This window comes from Lepisma saccharinum, chromosome 8 (genome assembly GCF_977018435.1).
Source record: "Lepisma saccharinum chromosome 8, izLepSacc3.1, whole genome shotgun sequence".
NCBI classification, from domain to species: domain Eukaryota; kingdom Metazoa; phylum Arthropoda; class Insecta; order Zygentoma; family Lepismatidae; genus Lepisma; species Lepisma saccharinum.
In genome coordinates, this window is record NC_139236.1 from 30877923 (window position 1) to 30897195 (window position 19273).

General features: G+C 36.1%; 1 protein-coding gene across 2 annotated transcripts in view; it reads left to right on the top strand.

Moving 5' to 3' along the window:
• The window catches only part of LOC145990904 (phosphatidylserine synthase 2-like), a 59918-nt gene extending 42116 nt beyond the window's left edge, over positions 1 to 17802 (top strand). For both annotated transcript variants that reach the window (XM_083126394.1, XM_083126395.1), the window contains exons 9-12: positions 212 to 357; positions 6941 to 7051; positions 14486 to 14575; positions 14993 to 17802. In XM_083126394.1, coding sequence (XP_082982520.1) covers positions 212 to 357; positions 6941 to 7051; positions 14486 to 14575; positions 14993 to 15119 — 474 coding nt within the window. In that variant the 3' untranslated portion in view covers positions 15120 to 17802. The remainder of the gene's footprint in view (positions 1 to 211; positions 358 to 6940; positions 7052 to 14485; positions 14576 to 14992) is intronic.
• The last annotated feature ends 1471 nt before the right edge of the window (positions 17803 to 19273 follow it).

The following is a 19273-nucleotide window of genomic DNA, read 5'->3' on the forward strand; positions in this document are numbered from 1 at the left end:
ATATTTGAAACTCTTCCCTCTCCCTCCCCAGCTCTACATTTTCTGGCATTAACACTTGTAACTTTTGTGCACTGAGTTCCATTCCATCTCTTTGAGAAGTAAAATGTGTGCCGTGTTTACATATATTAATATACTTAGAAAGAAAGAGCATATAGTTGTGTTTTTGTAATTTGACATTCTATTTAGTAATCCTTATTTTCTAATATTACAGTTCCTTGTTGCTGAGTTGAATACATTTTACTTGAAATTTGTGTTATGGGTTCAACCAGAACATTATTTTAACTTGCTACGGCTGATTCTGTTCCTGTTATGGGGTGCTGTGTCCATGAGAGAGGCTTTTCAATATCTAGATGATCCGTAAGTGAAACTACATCACTGTAGTATACATTTGTTACAATATAGGTTATACTGTTTTTCAGTTACAATTTTTTAAAGGTTTATGTGAACCAACAGTAATGATAATTGGGTATTCTGTCACCTAAGTGTACATTAATACTCTCACTGATACTAACACAAATTTGGACATTTAATAATTTATTCTGATGAAGCAAGTCACAGAAAAATTGAGTAACAAGTATTATATTTAATTACATCAAATATTTTAACACTAGCTGGTGTCATCTTTCGGAGGGGATTAAAATTACAAAATTTGTTAATATATAGTTATAGAGGAACCCCATTCTTTTTTTTTATGTCTACTTTTTAAATGTTCCATTTTATAAGATTCATGTTTGTACTTTCGAGTCTTTTGCATATGTTGATTTGTCCATTCTCTGACCATTTCCCTGTAGTGCATAAACGTTAAGTCACAAGTTTGAGAAGAAAACAGGCTTATTACATCATTGGTAGCATTTAAAATCTGTGCCCTAGTTATGGCTGGCATTATATATATATATTATATATTAGATTCATATACCCATAGGTAGAGAGCACACAAATCTGGAGCATTGATACATGGTAAATCACAAAATCTTCAGTAGCAATAAAAATTCTCTGCTCAGAACACATTACACATTAATACAGTGGAGCTTTGATTTTACGTTTCCACGCATTTTAAGTATTTTCACCAAAGTTCCCTGGAACGATTAAAAATCATGGTTCCAGTCAATAATAAATATAATCATTTAATTAACTCAGCTGGTATTAAATCAATGCCAGGTGCTTTGTTATTCTTTAGCCTTTTAACAGCATCTTTAACTTCAGTCAAGTTAGGTTCTGGAACTAAAGGTTCTGCTGTGTGGACTTCATTTACTTCTGATTTATCTCCTACATGAACATTTAAAAGGTCATTAAAGTAGTTCTTCCATCTATTTAGAATATCACTTGGGTCAGCTAGAAAATCACAGTCTTTATCTTTTATCAAGTTTACTTTAGGTTGACACCCCTTTCTAAACTCATTTACACCTTTATATAAATCTCTGATATTTTTATTTTTGCTGTTTGTTTCAATTTTGTTAATTTTGCTTTTCAAGTAATCTCTTTTTTTTACTTCTAAACGTGCGGTTAACTTCTCGCTTTATTCTATTATAATTGTTTAGATTTGTATCATCAGAGTTATTTAACCACCTAAGTCTAGCCTGATTTCTTATTTCTATTAGATTATGACATTCATTATCAAACCATGGCTTACTTTTTCTTGGTTTATGGTATCCTATACTTTCTTTAGCTGCTAATTATATTGCATTACGTATGTGCTCCCAATTCTTATTTACGTCTGTTTCATTTATATTTTCATCATCATTTAAGTCCTGCAAAACATCAAATCTATTTGACAGTTTAATTTGGTAACCTTTCTTAATTCTTTCATCAGTAAACTTTCCTATATCAAATTTTATAACTTTTAGATTTTGTTGCTTATGATTTATCACTGAGAGTCTTTCTCTTAATTTAGCAATTACTAAATAATGGTCACTGGCACAGTCAGCACCTCTATGTGTACGAACGTCAATTATACTAGTATGCCTTCTCTTATCAATGAGAATATGATCTATCTGATTATGAGTTTTACCATCTGGAGAAGACCAGGTATATTTATGGATATCTTTATGTTTAAAAGTGGTACTTTTCACAATTAAATTCTTTGAGGTTGCAAAAGTAATCAATCTTATACCATTATCATTACTTAATTCATGAAGACTTTCTTTACCATTCTTTGCCAATGTGTGCATTACAGTCACCTAACAGAATTTTCATATCATACTGAGAAAATTTATCAAAGACCTGTTCTAACTCTGTATAAAAATCATCTTTAGTATTATCATCTTTATCTTCTGTTGGTGCATGTATGTTTATTAAAATAATTTTACACCACCTACCCTGTAAAACTGCATATGATATCCTATCATTAATAAATTCTACTGTTTTAAGAGCCGAGATAATTCTATTATTTATGAAAAAGCCTGTTCCAAAATTATGATTTTCAGTACCACCATAGAAAAAAGTATAATTTTTAGTTTTACAATTCCCTTCACCTGGCCACGTAACTTCCTGGACAGCTACTACATCTAATTTATACTTAACTATCTCATTGTAAAGAACATCTCATCAAAAGCCAGTGGTTTGAATCCTTCTTTAAACTGTAGATCCAATACCATTTAGCCTTAAAAACAAACTCAAATTGGATAAATTCACAAGCCAAACTGAAACACAAGAAATGACAAAAGATTATTCCCCAGGAACTACAGGCATGACAAATTATATTGGTGTACAAGAAGGTTTGTTCCTCTTAATATTTTTTCAATATTGAAAATTAAAGGTTTCAGCTGTTATGAATTCTAATAAATCAAACTGTTTCTCGCACTGCATGTTATTTTGTTACAATTTCTGTGACATGGTACGTGCTTATTTGGAATGTAATTACAGGAAAACCTCGTTAATACGAAGTTCAAGGGACCAAAAAATGTCAACTTTGTATTCAACGACTTCGAGTTATCCAAACATTTCAAGATGGTGTCTGTTTTCAGGTGAAAAAGTAGAGTATAAATTACCCCCCCCCCCCAAAGGATGTTTTATACTTGGTGGTAGCTCAGAAAATAAGCTTTATATGTACTATATAATAATATTGTATGTTTTCAAGAAAGTGTAAAAAATGTTACGCAAAATGAGAACATGGAGCTTACGCGGATACAAAGATTCCAAGGAGACGCTTAACACCATTTATCCTGCCTAGTTATACAACCGGTTATGCACAGGATGCATGTTGTGGCAAAAAGTCTTTTAAAAAATGGCATTTTCTTTTAATTGTGCAAAGTCGTTGCTCTTCCACGAAATTCTTACAATTTTAGTTCATAAGAAACCCGTTTGCACGGAGACCTAAGGAAAGGAAAACAATCTCGTTTATTGCAAGAAGTGAAACTCGAAAGAATCTTGACAATAGTCCCACTGGCGCGAGCAAGAGACGGGAGATAATCGGACAGAATGAATATTGGATGTTATGTGCGTTCACTTGAACATTGTCCGTTACAGGATTAACTGTTAAGAGAAGATTCTCTTGGGAGAGAACACAACCTTTCCCTGGCACAAAACAAAACAAAAACAAAAAAAAAAATCGGGGCTGTAAATTTCGTTCTGGTTCAGCTGTCTAAAACACATCGTAAAAAAAGTCACGTATTTTTTGCTTCAGTTAACTTCATATTCGCCCCCTCCCACTTTGCAGGGATCAGTTCAAACTCTTCCTCAACTTGCATTGTAATCCACTGAAAAAGTAAACACACAACTTGCAATCTGTTTGCACCGAATGTGTATCCTAGGACACATTAAACAGTGCCGCACTCGATAATCACTCTGGTTTGGATCCCACTTTAAACTGTATATTTAGTCCCGCTTAGCTCATCAGCATAAAATGAACTCAAAACAAGCTTTACGAAACTTGCATATTTTCAGATTAATCGACAATTTATTGTAGGTTTCAGGAGTATTCTGGAGGTCAAACACTCGCTCTGCTGGTCTCGTATTCCTACATTGAGCATTGCGGTGCTAATGGTTCTGAAGAAAAGCGGGAATTATATGGCTTTGCAGGATTCAAAACAATGAAGCTTATTCCTTCGCACTGGATGAGTCATTGCAGTTATCGGCAAGCGACAGCTTTCCAGACGCTAGACTAAACACTGGCGCCAGCTGCAGCGTAAACACAATTAGACCAGCTGGAAGTTAGAGCAGCAGGTGGCAGAAGGGAAATCATCGGCATTTTAAAGATAACACAGTTGTCGAAGACCGAACTTTTATCAGCAGTGTGAGAAAGAAAGTTGATCTTTGCATTACCTTATACCATGCAACAGACAATAATACGGGCAATATTTCCTATCCAGACAGCTGCATTCAAACAAGAAAGAGGGACCTGAATTCTGCAATTATCACATTACCATGCACACCAGTGGCAGATAATGAGCTGTTGTAGGAGAAGGAAGGGGGTCACTTTTCTTTTACTTATCATGTGGTTTTTGTTTGTTTTGAAGAAGGTATTCAGAACTGGTTGCTTTTTTTTAGAAGCCAAAGGAAAGGAGCCCGTGTGTGCACACGAGCAAGAAAATCGTGGCCGAAACAATTAGCAATGGACCCCCCCCCCCTGTTTGCTGATAGAAAAAGGGGAGAAGTCACTCAGACAACAAAACACTGTTTTGGCAAATTTTATGACCGGCACAGTAGTTGGGAAACGTATGAAGCGGGAAACCTAGATGACAACGCATTAAGCAGATTGACGATATTTAGTTGGCCTATGCAGCTTTGATTATCTGAAACAGTTTCCCTTTTTTTATGAAGTTCTACAGGGCACAAAGAACATGCTTTTAATGAAAGTGGTTACCGGAAGTTGTCGGCTACCAGGCCAAAAGTTGCTCGCTCACGGGAATTTGCTGTATCTCGAGCTCAGAGCTAGACAGATGGGTAGACTTCCAGGTGCCACGCATCTTGTATTTTGGAACATTCCTGCGATCTTATCTCGCATTTCTCATCTAGCACTGGTAAATATTTCCAAGGTGGCGCATTCAGCGAGGAAAGAGCTTGACCTGCTATGCACATTGACAAAGAATGTCAATGTCCAGCAGGCATTTCCAGCTGCTTTCCTCGAGTTGTCAGCAGCTCTTAGGACAAGGAAACATGTCAAGGTGAAGTTAAAATAACGTCCAAGCTCTCTCCACAATCGATCTTCTCTTGTCGACTTATGCAGGTGTCTACTTCGAATTAAGCAAAACCAGTATTGCGGAAGGGTCTTCTAAACAACTTCCTATTAAAAATTATCCGTATTTCGATTTATCCGTACTGAAATACATTATAAATCCTATCTTATTGGCTGGGGAATGGGAAGAACTTCGGATTAAAGGGTACTTCGTATTAACCAATATCGTATTAACGAGGTTTTCCTGTATAACCGCAATTCTGAGAACTTGAAGTGATTTCCAAGCTAACAGTTTCCATAGTGGACATATCACATGCAATTTAACGGAAGTTGCCATCTGGCCAAGTGCCAAGCTGGCTGCCAACAGGCGCACAATGCACGTAAAACACACTGTATTAACTTATAATAATTTTATGTATTTTTTTTATTTGGTCTAGGAATTAATTCGTGTGGTTGTTACGCACACATTGAAGCTGTAGTTCAAGCACAAAATACATAAATACCTTAAGAAAAATATTGTCCATCGCGAGCCACCACTTTCGCCCATTTGTCAGGCAAGTTACGGATTCCGTGCCGAAAGAAGTCCTCATCCTTTGAAGCGATCCAGTCAGAGACCCATTTTTCGATATCTTCTGAAGAAGTGAACCGCTTTCCAATCAAATCGTTATTCATGCAATCGAACAAGTAGTAGTCCGAAGGAGCAACGTCTGGTGAATACGGCAGGTGGGGTAAAACTTCCCATCCGACATTTTCTAAATAGGTTTTGACCGGTTTTGCGACATGTGGGCGAGCGTTATCATTTTGAAAAATAAGTTTATCATGTCTGTTCTCCCATTCTGGTCGTTTCCTGGCCAGAGCTTGCTTCAAACGCATTAATTGTCGTCGATAACGTTCTCCATTAATAGTTTCACCCGGTTGCAGCAGCTCATAGTACACCACACCTTTCATATCCCACCATATGCACAGCATAACCTTTGCACAGTGAATATGTCGTTTCGGTTGTGATGGACCTGGTTCACCTGGCTTCACCCAGGCTTTTTTTCGTTTCAGGTTCTCGTAATGGATCCACTTCTCATCGCCAGTAACAATGCGATGCAAAAACCCCTTTCTTTTCTGTCTTTGAAGCAGCAATTCGCAAATGGTTTTTCGTCTTTCAACGTCTCTGTCTTTCAATTCATGTGGAACCCAATGTGACATCTTTTGAATCATTCCCATGGCTTTGAGGCGTTTGGAAACTGTTGTTTGATCATCGCGTAATGCTTCTGCAAGTTCTTCCTGCGTTTGACACGAATCCTGATCGAGCAATGCTCTCAATTCTTCATCTTCAAATTTTTTTGGCTGTCCAGGTCGCTCTTTGTCTTCCAGGCCGAAATCACCACTTCTAAACCGTGCAAACCACTTCTGACACGTTCGCTGAGCTAGCGCATGGTCACCATACACTTCCACCGAAATACGATGACTTTCGGTAGCACTTTTCTGCATGTTAAAGTACTGAAGCAGAACACCCCGCAAAAACACTTTATCTGGCACGAACTGCGCCATGTTCAGTTGACTACAAAATGCTGTTGTTGACGCATCAATCAACTGCCCTATGCTACGAACAATGCGCACTGACAGGAGTTTTCAATGCATGTGTGGATACACGGAACTGTGGGACGATACGCTCATTACGCCATCTCTTGTCCAGGTGCACGAATTAATTCCTAGACCAAATACATTTTTATTTTTCTATCCCATTTTTTATTGCATGTGCTAATTATTATCAGATGATTTCATATGTAAGTTCCACAACAAAACAGTCAATAAATTGTTTTACTTCTGTTTCAGTGATTGTACAAAAATTGGACGGCAGTCTTGGATGACTTTGGCAATAATTGCGACAGAGTTTCTAGTTGTTGCAAAATTTGATGCAGAAACAATTACAAAGCCTGTTCCCAGGTATGTAATTATTAATGATAAGAACTGTAAGTTTATGTTTTGCTCATGTAACATTACCAGATGGTGCAGTTAATTTTATGCATAACGCAGTTAGTATAGCTCCCAATGGTCCATCCATATCAAGCTGTCCATTTTTTTTTAAATGCTTTATTTGTGTGAGTTAGTTATACCCTAAATGGTAAAAGACCATTATTGTCCCGATATGTACCAAGGTGAATTGATTAAAATCAAGTTGATTCAAATCACGATCACTTTACAAAAATAATATATATAATAATGCAGGGCGCGAAATTTCCGGTCGCCAGATCGCCATTGGCGACCAAAAGTTTTGGGCTGGCGACTAAAATTTCGTTGTTTCAAATGTGTGTCAAACGCACCTCAAGTCTTCACCTCTTGAGAGAAACGGCAGAAGTTATAGAAGAAATTCTAAAACTGAGTGATATCCACACTATTATGTGGTTAGCCAGCAAAGAACGTGCAATAAGAGCTCTCTTGCAATCATGGAAAGCTGTTGTGACCCATCTTGAACAGGTGGCCCATAGAAAAGACAATGATGGTGCTAAAGCTAAGGATTTGCTGAAAAGTTTGAAGCTATTTAAATTTGTTAAGCTTCTGTACTTCCTTTTGGATTTCTACGGGAAATTTTTTGATTTCATCTCTGAAAATAAGAATTGAACACTGTATTTCAGTTTTGGCTGACCTGGAATCTAATGTTGGACCAAGCGAACAAGATTTCTTGGACCATGTATCCATTTCAGGGAAGATCAGGGATGTGCAAGAGTTTCAGACTGTTAGAGGAAACTTAATTAACAATGCAAAGGTGTACATCACAGAAACATTGCCGTCTGTGTCAACAGATGTGATTGTATCTCTGCATGTTTTCGACACCTTGGGTCGGCCTCCCAAAGAAAATATTCTTCAGTTTGGAATAGAAGAAATAAAGAAGCTCTACATATACTTGAACCCGAGCCTTTATAATGAGAAAATGGATGTTCTGTCAGCAGAGTGGACAGAATACAAACTTTTGTTTCCTTCTCCAGCTTTGAATCAGACGCTGGAGAAGATCCACAGTGCGGAGTGTTCAGTAAGATTCCCCAATTTGCTCCAGATTTTGACATTTTTTTTGCTGTTCTACCAATGAGCACAGCCTCATGAGAGGGAGGTTTCAGCTGTCACAACAGACTCAAGACTACTTACAGAAACTCTCTGAAGACTGAGACACTGGATGATTTGCTCAGAGTTTTCGTAACCCCCCCCCCCCCCCCACAATCCTCCCTGTCAGAGTTTGACTCAGCAGCTGCGATTGATAAGTGGTACTTCAGTGCAGAACGACAGCGCTACACAAACATTAATTCCTAACTTTTTAATAATTGCTCATATTTTTATTATTTATCCATATAAAATAGTGGCGACCAAAGATTTTAGTCCGGCGACTGATTTCAAACTTAAAATTTCATGCCCTGTAATAATGTACATAAGGATTTTGTAGATATCAAAATCACTTTTGTTGAAAGTACATTAATGGTGTTTATTAGGCTATAAGAAAGGAAACAAGAAATTTGTACTGATGGGGTGAAGCTGATAGGAAAGGAAATGTAATATGCAAACAGTAAACACACTTAAATTTCTCTTGATTTTAAATTCAATAATTCTTATAGGTAAAAATGGCAAACATTTGCATAGAATAATATACAAAACACTAATGTTAAACCATAAATAATGTCATTATCATTAAACTGTAAATAAACATGCCAGCTGATATTTTGCAAACTATCATTAAAAATTTGCCAAATTTCAGCTACAAAGACTTTAAGAAATATTTTAAGTTACAATTATGTAGTACATCCTGTCGTGTACCGACTGAAAATATATGCTGATCTACGCCAGACCTGATCTGCATTATCTGTGCATGCCAGACCTGGTTATTAAGTGTTTTTTGCCATCGGTATTCTGTGTAATAGTTTCCGTCATGTATGCACCAAAAATCTATACTGTCCTTCATGACGAGACATCTAGCATTTATGCCATAATGTAAGTTGTATTAATTCTGTTATCTTATTCATGAATTATACACTTTTGTTTGTGTCCATACTCCAGTCGTATTCTTTACTCCATTTCCTGGATTACCGAAGAACAGGAAGAACTAAAATTCAACAATGGTGACGAGGATCTTGGGAACTTCATTTTATACTTATTTTTCGTAATTCTGCATATTTCTCATGATTGTTCTTCATGCTGTCTGTTGGAGGTAAGAATTTCTCTACACAATGCAAAAGTTGTCACAATTTTCTGAATTCTGCAGGGAGCAGGAAAGTATTAAACAATACTTCGATAGATTCCACCATTTCTGCAAAGCTTCAGACATTCCCGACGATAAGGCTAAACATGTTCTATTAGCAGCAATAGGGCATAGAACGTATACTGATTTGTATAATCTTATACAACCTAAATCAATATCGGAGCTCAGTCTCGCTCAGATTAAACAAACATTGATATGCCATTAATGTTGAAGAATCTCATGCTTGAAAGGCATAATTTTTTTTTTCATTAAACAGAAATGTAAAAAGGTAAAGTGTTCCCCTGTGCATAGCACCACGCCATGAATGGCGTATAGGGGGTGTGGGGGTAACGCCCCACACTTTCTTGATCCGGTCGTGAGTGGGGGTGATGTGATCAGCATCATGCCCCTGACCGCCTTTACCCCCCAGGGTTTCCCCCAGGTACCCATGTTATTCGATGCTGGGTAGGCACCGGGACCGCTTCCACCGTTAGAAAAGTTCCCGGATTTGAACCAGCCGGGGATCAAATCCGGGACCTTGAGCATGGTAGTCAGACACGTTACCGACTGAGCCACCGCGGCCACAGATTCCTGATTTCATTGTGCAAATCAAAGAACAAGCCTCAAAATGTGATATTGGTGATATCATTGATTCCATGTGTTGTGACGTATTTATTCTTGGTATGAGAAGTGTACGTGTTAGAAATAGACTGTTGTCAGATCCTGAATTGACCTTGAATAAGGCAATAGATACGACTAGAATTAAACGAAGGAAATGTTAACCAAAGTTAATCAAAGAATGCTGTGGAACATTCTGAAACTCTGACTGAGTTCACTTTGCTAGTCCAAAACAGGTACAAGGGCAATCTTCGAATGAACATCAGACAAAATAAAACTGATTCAAGGAATATTGGTAACAAATCAAACAATGATTCTGGTAAACCATGTGATAATTGTAATTCCTTTTATCCTAATGGAAAATGTCCAGCTTTTGGGGCTACTTGCAGATGCTGCAAAAAGAAAAATCATTTCTTAACAGCCTGCAAAAAGAGAGAATATAACAATTCTAGCACAAACATTGTACTTAAGACACATGCTAATGAAAAATCTATCAATGTTCCAGCTTATTCAAAACCTACGATTGTACCTAACAATCACAGCAATTTCAAACATATGTTCCAAGAATCATCCATGATTATTCAGATTTTGATGTGCAGATCACAAATCTGCAGATATAGACGAAGATAAATCTGAGAGCAAACTTGTTGATTGCAGCGCTGCTGGTATCCACTGTAATGCTCAGTGTCCTGAAATTTTCACGTCTTTCGTTACTAAAGAAAGTGAGTCTGTTTGGCATACAGAGGGATCATTATTAATCGACTTAGAAGTCAACAATTCTAAAATTCCATTGCTAGTGGATACAGGTTCTGTTTATACTTTAATTGACGGTAGACAATTTGAGTTTTCATTGCGAGGTTGCACTATACACAATTTTCCTGTCATCTTTAAAGTAGCAAATGGTAATAATCTTGGTGTTTTATGAAAAGTTAACGTTGAAGTTGTATTTCAAGGAATGAAACATAACTTAAATCTGATTGTTGTAAAGACAAAATTGAATCGTGCTATTATGGGTTTGTCTTGGATTGATATTTTCATACCTGAATGGCGAAACATTTTTGTTTCACATGTTCCTCAAATGATTGCAACTACCATTGAATTATCAGCAATATTGATGGTGACATGTCCAAGTCAATCAAGCACGTCGAGATAAACTTGACATTGAAAGACGATTCTACACCAGTGTTCAAGAGATATTATGACATCCTGTACTCGCTAAAGTAACCAGTCAAAGATGAATTGCAGAAGTTGGTTAGTGACTGAGTCATTGAACCGATCAACCTCTTGTTGTTCATAAGAAAAATGTTGAATTAAGGCTATGTGTGTCCTACAAGAACACTGTGAATCTGCAACTTAGGAAGATGGGACATCCGTTACCTAAAATAGAGGACCTCTTCAACAAGATGGTTGGTTGCAGTTGTTTCGTTTCATTTGATCTTCGAAGGGCTTACCTTCAGTTACAGGCTCAGATGGTCCGTGTCTTCAACATGGAATTCGGGTTATTCAGACAGTTGAAGCTTCCCTTCGGAGAAAACTCTGCCAGTGCTATTTTCCAAGCCACGATGGAGCAGATATTGATGGGTGTAGACAAGGTTTCCATTTTCCAAGATGACATTTTAGTAGGAGGAGTTACTCTTGAGGAGTGCTATGATAACGCACGAATGGTGCTGAATCTTCTCCGATTATGGCGTCTGCATAAATGAACAAAAGTCTGTGTTCTTCGTGCAAAATGTGAAGTATCTGGGACATTCTCTTTCACAGGAGGAAATTCATCCTCTGAAAGAAAACATTGATAAAATGATTCAGTGTAAGCCACCCACTAATGTCGGCGAATTGAAGTCATTTCTCGGTATGGTCACGTATTATGCTTCGTACCTGCCAAAACTAGCTGACTGCGTTGCCAGTTTATATGATGTGTTGAAGAATGGGGTGTGCTGGTCATGGACAGATGTTCATCAGAAGGAATTTCAGGATGTCATGGATCTGCTGTCTAAGGATTTAGTACGCACGGTATATGATCCTAACAAAGACTTATACCTGATGTCGGATGCATATCCTACCGCTATGGGAGCAGGCATAATGCACAAGATAAACGGAGTCCGAAAGCCTATCATGTGTATGGCCGGTACTTTATCTACTGCGGAAAGGAACTACACTCAATTGGATAGGGAATCACTTGCATTAGTCCTTTGAGTAAAATACTTTCAGAAGTACCTCATTGGACGACATTTTGTTGCATTCACTGACTCAAAACCTTTGCGCTGGAATCACGACATAATCCTGAGCTTTAAAAAGTCTTCGAATATGTTCAAGTGAGATGGCTGCAGTTCATTGGGAGAACAAAAGGGCATCCTCTCAGAAAAATATTCGACAGGCGATACGATGTCCACATACAGAAGGGATGTCTTTTTGAGGGCGAAAGACTGCTCGTACCTGAATCTTGCATCCAAAGTGTCCTTTCTCTGTTGCACAAATTCCACGAGGGAATGTGCAAAATGAAAAAATAGCTCTATCATTCTTCTGGAACACGATGAACGATGACATTGAAAGGCTCATGTCTTTGTGTAACACATGTTTGCGTTACAATAACAGGCCGAACGTACCCGGTACCGGATTTGAAACGTGGCCTATTGCATTGCAACCTTTTGAGCATGTCCATCGTGATTTCTTCCATTTCTCAGATATGAATTTCCTGTTACTGGTTGACGCTTATTCTCATTGGATATCTGTGTGGAGAGTGAAGAATATGCAGTTTGACACCATGATTGGTCATTTAGATGAATTTTCTTCATGCTTTGGATATCCGAAAACCTATGTGACTGACAATGGCCAACCATTTGCATCTTCATAGTTTAACGCTTATTGTTCAAAGAGGAATATCAAGCTTCTTCACTCAGCTCCATACACCCCCCCCCCCACCACCCCACCAATCAAATGGTCTAGCTGAAAGGAATGTTGGAGTAGTGAAGAACATGCTCGAAAAGAACTTTTCGAATCGTTCGTGCATCACTTTGCGAGACATGGACAAGTACGTCCTTGAACTACTAGGTAGACTGAGAAATACTCCAGTGCACGGGTATAGTCCAGCTGAACACTTGCTAAAGTTTCGGCCAAAAACGGATATTTCCACTTCTGACGCATCAGATGGTTCCAATAATCAGCCTACTGGTCCTATTCCATTTAAGCTGGGGGAAAACATTCTAGTGGAACGTTGTAAGAAGAAGTTCAGTCATGGTTCTAGTAGGTTCATATATATATGCAGTATCAGAAACAGAAATATGTATATTTACATGTAATTTTTTATTTGCTTTAATCAAATTGTTCAAATATTTTACAGGTCCGTTGACCAGACAAAGCCTTTCTGTAAAAAAAACATATATCTATATGTATGGTGCCAAAAACCATACAGTCAATTTTGAATGTGTGTTTTTTAAATAAAAAATATTAAAAAATCAAATTTAAATAAAAAAATCAAAAATTATTTTTAAATAAATGGCATGATTTTTATCCACCCTTATACATCTACCTTCTATATGCTTGCAGATCTCCATCTTGGTCACATTCATTTAATCCAATTTGCACTAATTAAAAATATACCTTTACATTTTGGTGCAGATCCTTGTTATTACTCAGTATTTCAACATAACTTCACATGTGTGTTTTCCAAAAGTTACATAGAAATGGAAATGCAATGTCACTTAAAACAAATAATCATAAGAAATGAGGAAATGATGTACATCCTTATTTGCCAGATTCAAGGTGGCTTACACCTGGACGAAAATCAACACTCACTACCCTTCCACACACAACAACACTGGTGAAAGTACTTTTTTTTTGCCCAATGCATGTTGTGTCATCTTCCGTCATCTGGCTACATTATGATGCCATCTTTAAGTCTAAAGTGAACATGCTGGCAGCCTGGCCATGAAATTTAAAAAGTTTCATTTTGTGTGGTAAGTGTTAATGTTCCCCTTCCTCTCTCCCTCTTGTTCTCCCTGTCTCCCACACACACACATACATATATCTATCTATCTCTTGATTGCATGGTAACTCCATGTTAGCACATGCCACTGTTTTTTTTAGATACATACCAGGTTTTCCAGTTAGGACTATAATAAAAGAAATTATTGTATTTACGTACCATTATTTTTTTCAGAACTTCTCACATACTTACTTACATAAACCCAGAAAGTTTCTTAAATTCCTAGTTCACTTTAACATTGGCAAGGCAAATGTCACGTGCAAATCTTCGCCGATACGCCCGTTGAACTGTAACAACTGAATTAGACCTTGCGAGTTCCAACACAAAAAGATTTATGCTCGGGAGTCACCATATTTACGAATGGCTCCACCAAGCGGCAGAGTTAGGAAACAAATTTTGCGCATGCGTAGAGTCGAAACTTGGTGAGTTACTCTTTCATTCCATATATGGTTCATATTTGTAATGTGTATAGCATAGAAAATATATAAGTTTAAAACTCCGATATTAATTTGTGTACACCCGGTATTGGATTGATTTGCTTCTTTGATTTTTGCAGGCATATTACCATATTTTGGATAGTTGGAGTGTCCATTGTCCTTGGATGGACAATTTGGAAATTTTTCTTGTCATCAGGATCTCATTTTAAGTAAGTATTTTATATATTTTGGGGGGGATTTTTCTTATTTTTTGTTTCTTTTTTGCTACCTTAGATGAGTTGTGAAGATGATGATTAGGATGAACCAATTTCAATGTTTCTTGTCTAAATGTGAGGCCCTTAGGTTAACTGTGGTGGATTTGTTGTCTTAATTTGTTAGAATGGACTAACCTAACCTAAAATAGCCCTTGAATAAGTTGAAACTTGTTTCATATCTGGCTGTAGTTGTAAAGGCCAACCACCACTGTGCATTTTGTTATTTTCATAATGCCAGGATATGTTACAACTGTTTTTTGAACTTCAAACCTTTAAAGGGGGAAAACATGCCATTGAGAGTTGATCATTAGTGCATGCAACTTATTTTATTTTCGTACTGTATGCTGCTTCATTATAAATTTGTTCTTGTAGGAGGAAGAGTCCGTTTGATGTTGCACAGCGCCGTAAGAGATGGACTCTTGTAAATTCCCATGAGGTTGGTCTGTATGATCTCAGTGATTCTCTGTCAAATGGTGATTATAGTCCTGTTTCATCCTAGTACCACCACTACAACCCAGATTGTATTTTTCTTTGTTACAACATGATGCCACATTCCTGATAAATTACATCTTATTGGTTTACAATAACTAAATCGTCCGTGAAGATTTTTTTTTGTTTTCACAAACATCAATCATAATGTAAGTTATGTTTAATGTAAGAAGTACAAAACTTGTAGTATTTGTAGTATTAAAAATTCCACATTGTTGCTTTTGGTATGAAAAGCCAGTGAAATATATATTTTGATATATTGCATACAAGTTTATTGCTAAAGAAAAATCAGTATTATGCAAATGTTTGAAAGTTTTCTGAAGGTTTTTTGTACGTTGGTAGTATTGATGAAAATTTATATTTTATTTAATAGTCAAAGAAATGTTTGCTATAAAGTAGTGAAATGTTGGTACTGTTTTTTCACATTTTTAAACAAAGTTCTGATAAGTGTTTTTTGAGTACTGGTAAACTAGTTCATGTTGTTTATTATTTAAAGATGTTGATGGACATTTAAATTTTAAAATTGTTGGTTGCAGTTTAACTGAAATTTACTTTCTGTTATAAAAAGAAAATAGTATATTTGTTTCAATTGAATATTGAGATTTAGATTTAAATTGCTTTAATTATTTGTTGTTGCTGACCATGTGTTCCTTTTTATCATATGTGCCACATTAACATGTTTTCAACTTATACTTTTGTTTCGTAAACAAATCGGTCTTGCACACAATTGTTACAATTTTGTTTCCTTCCATCATAAATTATTTCAGTCTTTTGTAAGAACTAGTAAAAATTGTGCCAAACTGCTATAATTTTTTTCTAAGAATTGAATTTTTCTTGTTATAAAAAGTGTTGATACTTTTATTATTATTCTATGCTCTTTACGATTGTGAAAATTCTTTCTGAATGCCCATGCTTAGTGTCTCTTACATATACAGTATACAGTATTACTCTTCTTCTATGAACCTCTTATTTAAATCTTCCGTATAAAAATCTGGTGTGAGAGGTGATTAAGAAAGGAAATTCCAGGGCAGAGTACACAAAGTATAAGAATGTGTGTTTGAAATATCTTGGGTGAAGTGGAATCAGGTTGAAGATGGAAGAGTGATGTTAAACGTATGTAAGAGATACTAAGTTATATACATTGCCAGTCCCTAAGTATTGTAAAGTATTTATTAAATTTCCCTGGCGGGTATCTATGGATTTCCATATTTTTCTCCCTCTTCAGTTAGGGACGTGATGAAACCAATTTCTGATGGAAGAATAATGGTCGAAAGTGACATATTGGGATCTGTGAAATTCCAATATTTAAAATGATTCTCATATGCAATTTCTTAGTATCACAACACATATTGTTATAGTTTTGACAAAAATAGTAAGGATTGAGTTGCTAAACACATTTTCCCCCTGATATATAGAGACATTCAGTGATGGACACTTCTGGGTTGTAACAATCTGCTGACTTCCAATGGGTTCATTACAACTCAAAAGTGTATACAATTGTACTCTTGCCAATGCTGTTACTTTTTTTACATTCCAGCATTTGCAGTTCTCAAGAATTGTATATTGTATTGTGTCAGATTCATTCCTTATGCTACACGAATTTGCTGTGGAATGTATCAGTTTTTCTGGAACTTCACAATACAGCCAAATTGAAATACTCAGTATATGTAAGGATGAAATCACCCCTAAAGTAAACCAAGTTAACTTTTCTGCTGTTCGATTTTATTGTTGATGAGAACTAAAATTAGGTGTGCATCGGCACAAAATTTTTACCAACTCTGATAGTATACTGATCTAGTATTAAGAGGTAAACATTTCATGGAAGATATAAATGATTCACTTGCATCCTTAGGCCTACTTGAGATGAAAGCACTTTCCTTAGCATTTTTCTTAACATTTATGTCATGCCATTTCTCAAGGATAGAATTGGTCCTAATTCTGTAGCATAACCAATCAGAAGCAACCTCTAGGTCACGAGTGCAGATGTAATGCGTGAGATCTAAGCAATGTATCACTTCACATTTTTAAAAGGCCATAACTATGCAACCAAGAGGAAAAATAATTCCTATAAAGAGGAATCGGGTACAAATCAATGGTGCTGCTTAAATACATACTTTCTAGCAAATACAGTACATGTATGGAAGAATAAATTAGTTGTTTCAATGGAGATTTCCACTACTTTTTTTTTAATATCATTTTTAAAATCTACACCATCGACAAATAATCCCTGCAATTTCCCACGTTCATGTGCGTTCGTTTTTAGGTAAAAAATCGAGTTTCTAATTACATAGCCGACCGTTGCATGCAAAACACACCTACGCCATGTTGTGACGTCATCATTCGGCTCATTCTGTCGTCTGCACTTCGCGTTGGCTGCATTTGGTGTTAGGATGTGTGTGTGTTTGCTATGAGGTAATGCATTAGAAAAGATACGTAACTACTAGAACAGGAAATGGTCGTTACCACTAAGCAAGCACTAAGTCAGTGCTTTACCACAGTTTTCTCTGCTGAGTTAACATTACAAATATAATTTTTTGTTGCCTTGTGCCGAAACAAGTTTCCATCTTGTGAGTTACAAGAGCAGAGCAGCCCGAATTTTATAGCTGGTCAGGTCAGTGTTGTGGATATCACAGTGAAAAATAAAAATTTCACCTTTTTGAACAAATAAGACTACCAGATGCTCCAATATGATATTTCTCTGACGACTTGTTTGTGTGCGAGGCCACATGAATGATAAGCTACAAGAATAATGAAATTGGTCTGTGAAAGCTATATAAAAGTGCAAGTTACTAAAAATACTGTTCTATTTGATTACATTGTAGTGCATTACCATGGCTGTAGCCAGAAATTTTTGTACGGAGAAGGGGGTTCAAGCTCTGATAAAAGTTGAAACATTAAAAATAATAATAATGGTTATGATTGTTATTGCACAACAATAACTATTATAAACTAATAAAACAAAAGTTTTTATTTCTATAATAATTTTATTACACCCTTCCTTGGCCAGGCTCTTCTATTTGGTTCACCAGATGAGCGAATATGCAGCGGAACTATTTTTTTTTAATTTTTTAAATTTTTTTTTTTTTACATTTCAATTACATTTAGTGTACTGAAATGCAAAGTACTATATTTCGTTATTTACGTTCACACACCTTGTTCAATGAAAAAATTAAGTAGGAATAAAATTTGGTCATATAGTGTGACCTCTCTCATAAGAAGTCTAATTTTTGGAATTTTGAAAACTTAACCACCTATTCCTTGGATTAAATAATAAAAATATTGATCCTGCATTTTACACTCAACTTTTCGATCTCGCGCATTTTTTACTTTGATTATTCTGTTGGAATCATGGGCGTCGAAAGGAAAATTGGCATTGTTCATTTCAAGTAGAAAAAATGTTGTTAATAGGAGAAATAAAAATCATTTAGTTAGTATTTGAACAGAATATAGCGATAGTAGAAAGTGTGTTACGTAGATCAAAAAATTAAAGGAAAATATAGGCACCAAGGTGTATCTCCCATGTTCTACCATTTAATTCAAGAAATAAATAGTTCCACAGTTTTCAATATTCCAAAAAATATGGTTTTATGGGAGAGGTCACAACATAAACCTTAAGAGTAAAATTTTCCCCTACCTTTTTCAGCCTTTTCGCCAAATGATGTATGCAAAAGTTAATAACGAATACAATAACTGTGAATTTTAGCACACTGAGTGAAATGTGAACAAAAAAAGTATGAAATAACTTTGTACTAGATATTCACTTATCTGTTTATTTTTATTAGTATATAATATTTATCATTGTAAAATAACAATTTTATTATTATCAATTTTTATTATTATTATTATTTCTAGTATTCAAGTTTTATCATTTCCAGAGCTCCAGCAAAAATTCTGGCAACGCCCATTGTTGGAATAATATCTAACTGAAACTTATTTCTGTTATTACTATTTACAATAAAAGTAATATACTTTCTGCTTTTTTTTTTTAACTTCAAATCAACGATGCCATTTTCTAGGAGCTGGTCAACGGACCAGTTCAAACCCCCACCCCTCACGATGCTCATTTTCATTACATACATTTATTTTCAGCTATGCAAGAAAAAAGAAAAAATGCTGGTTTATACCGTCGTGTAAGAAGACCCTGACACTTTTCTTCAAGTACAC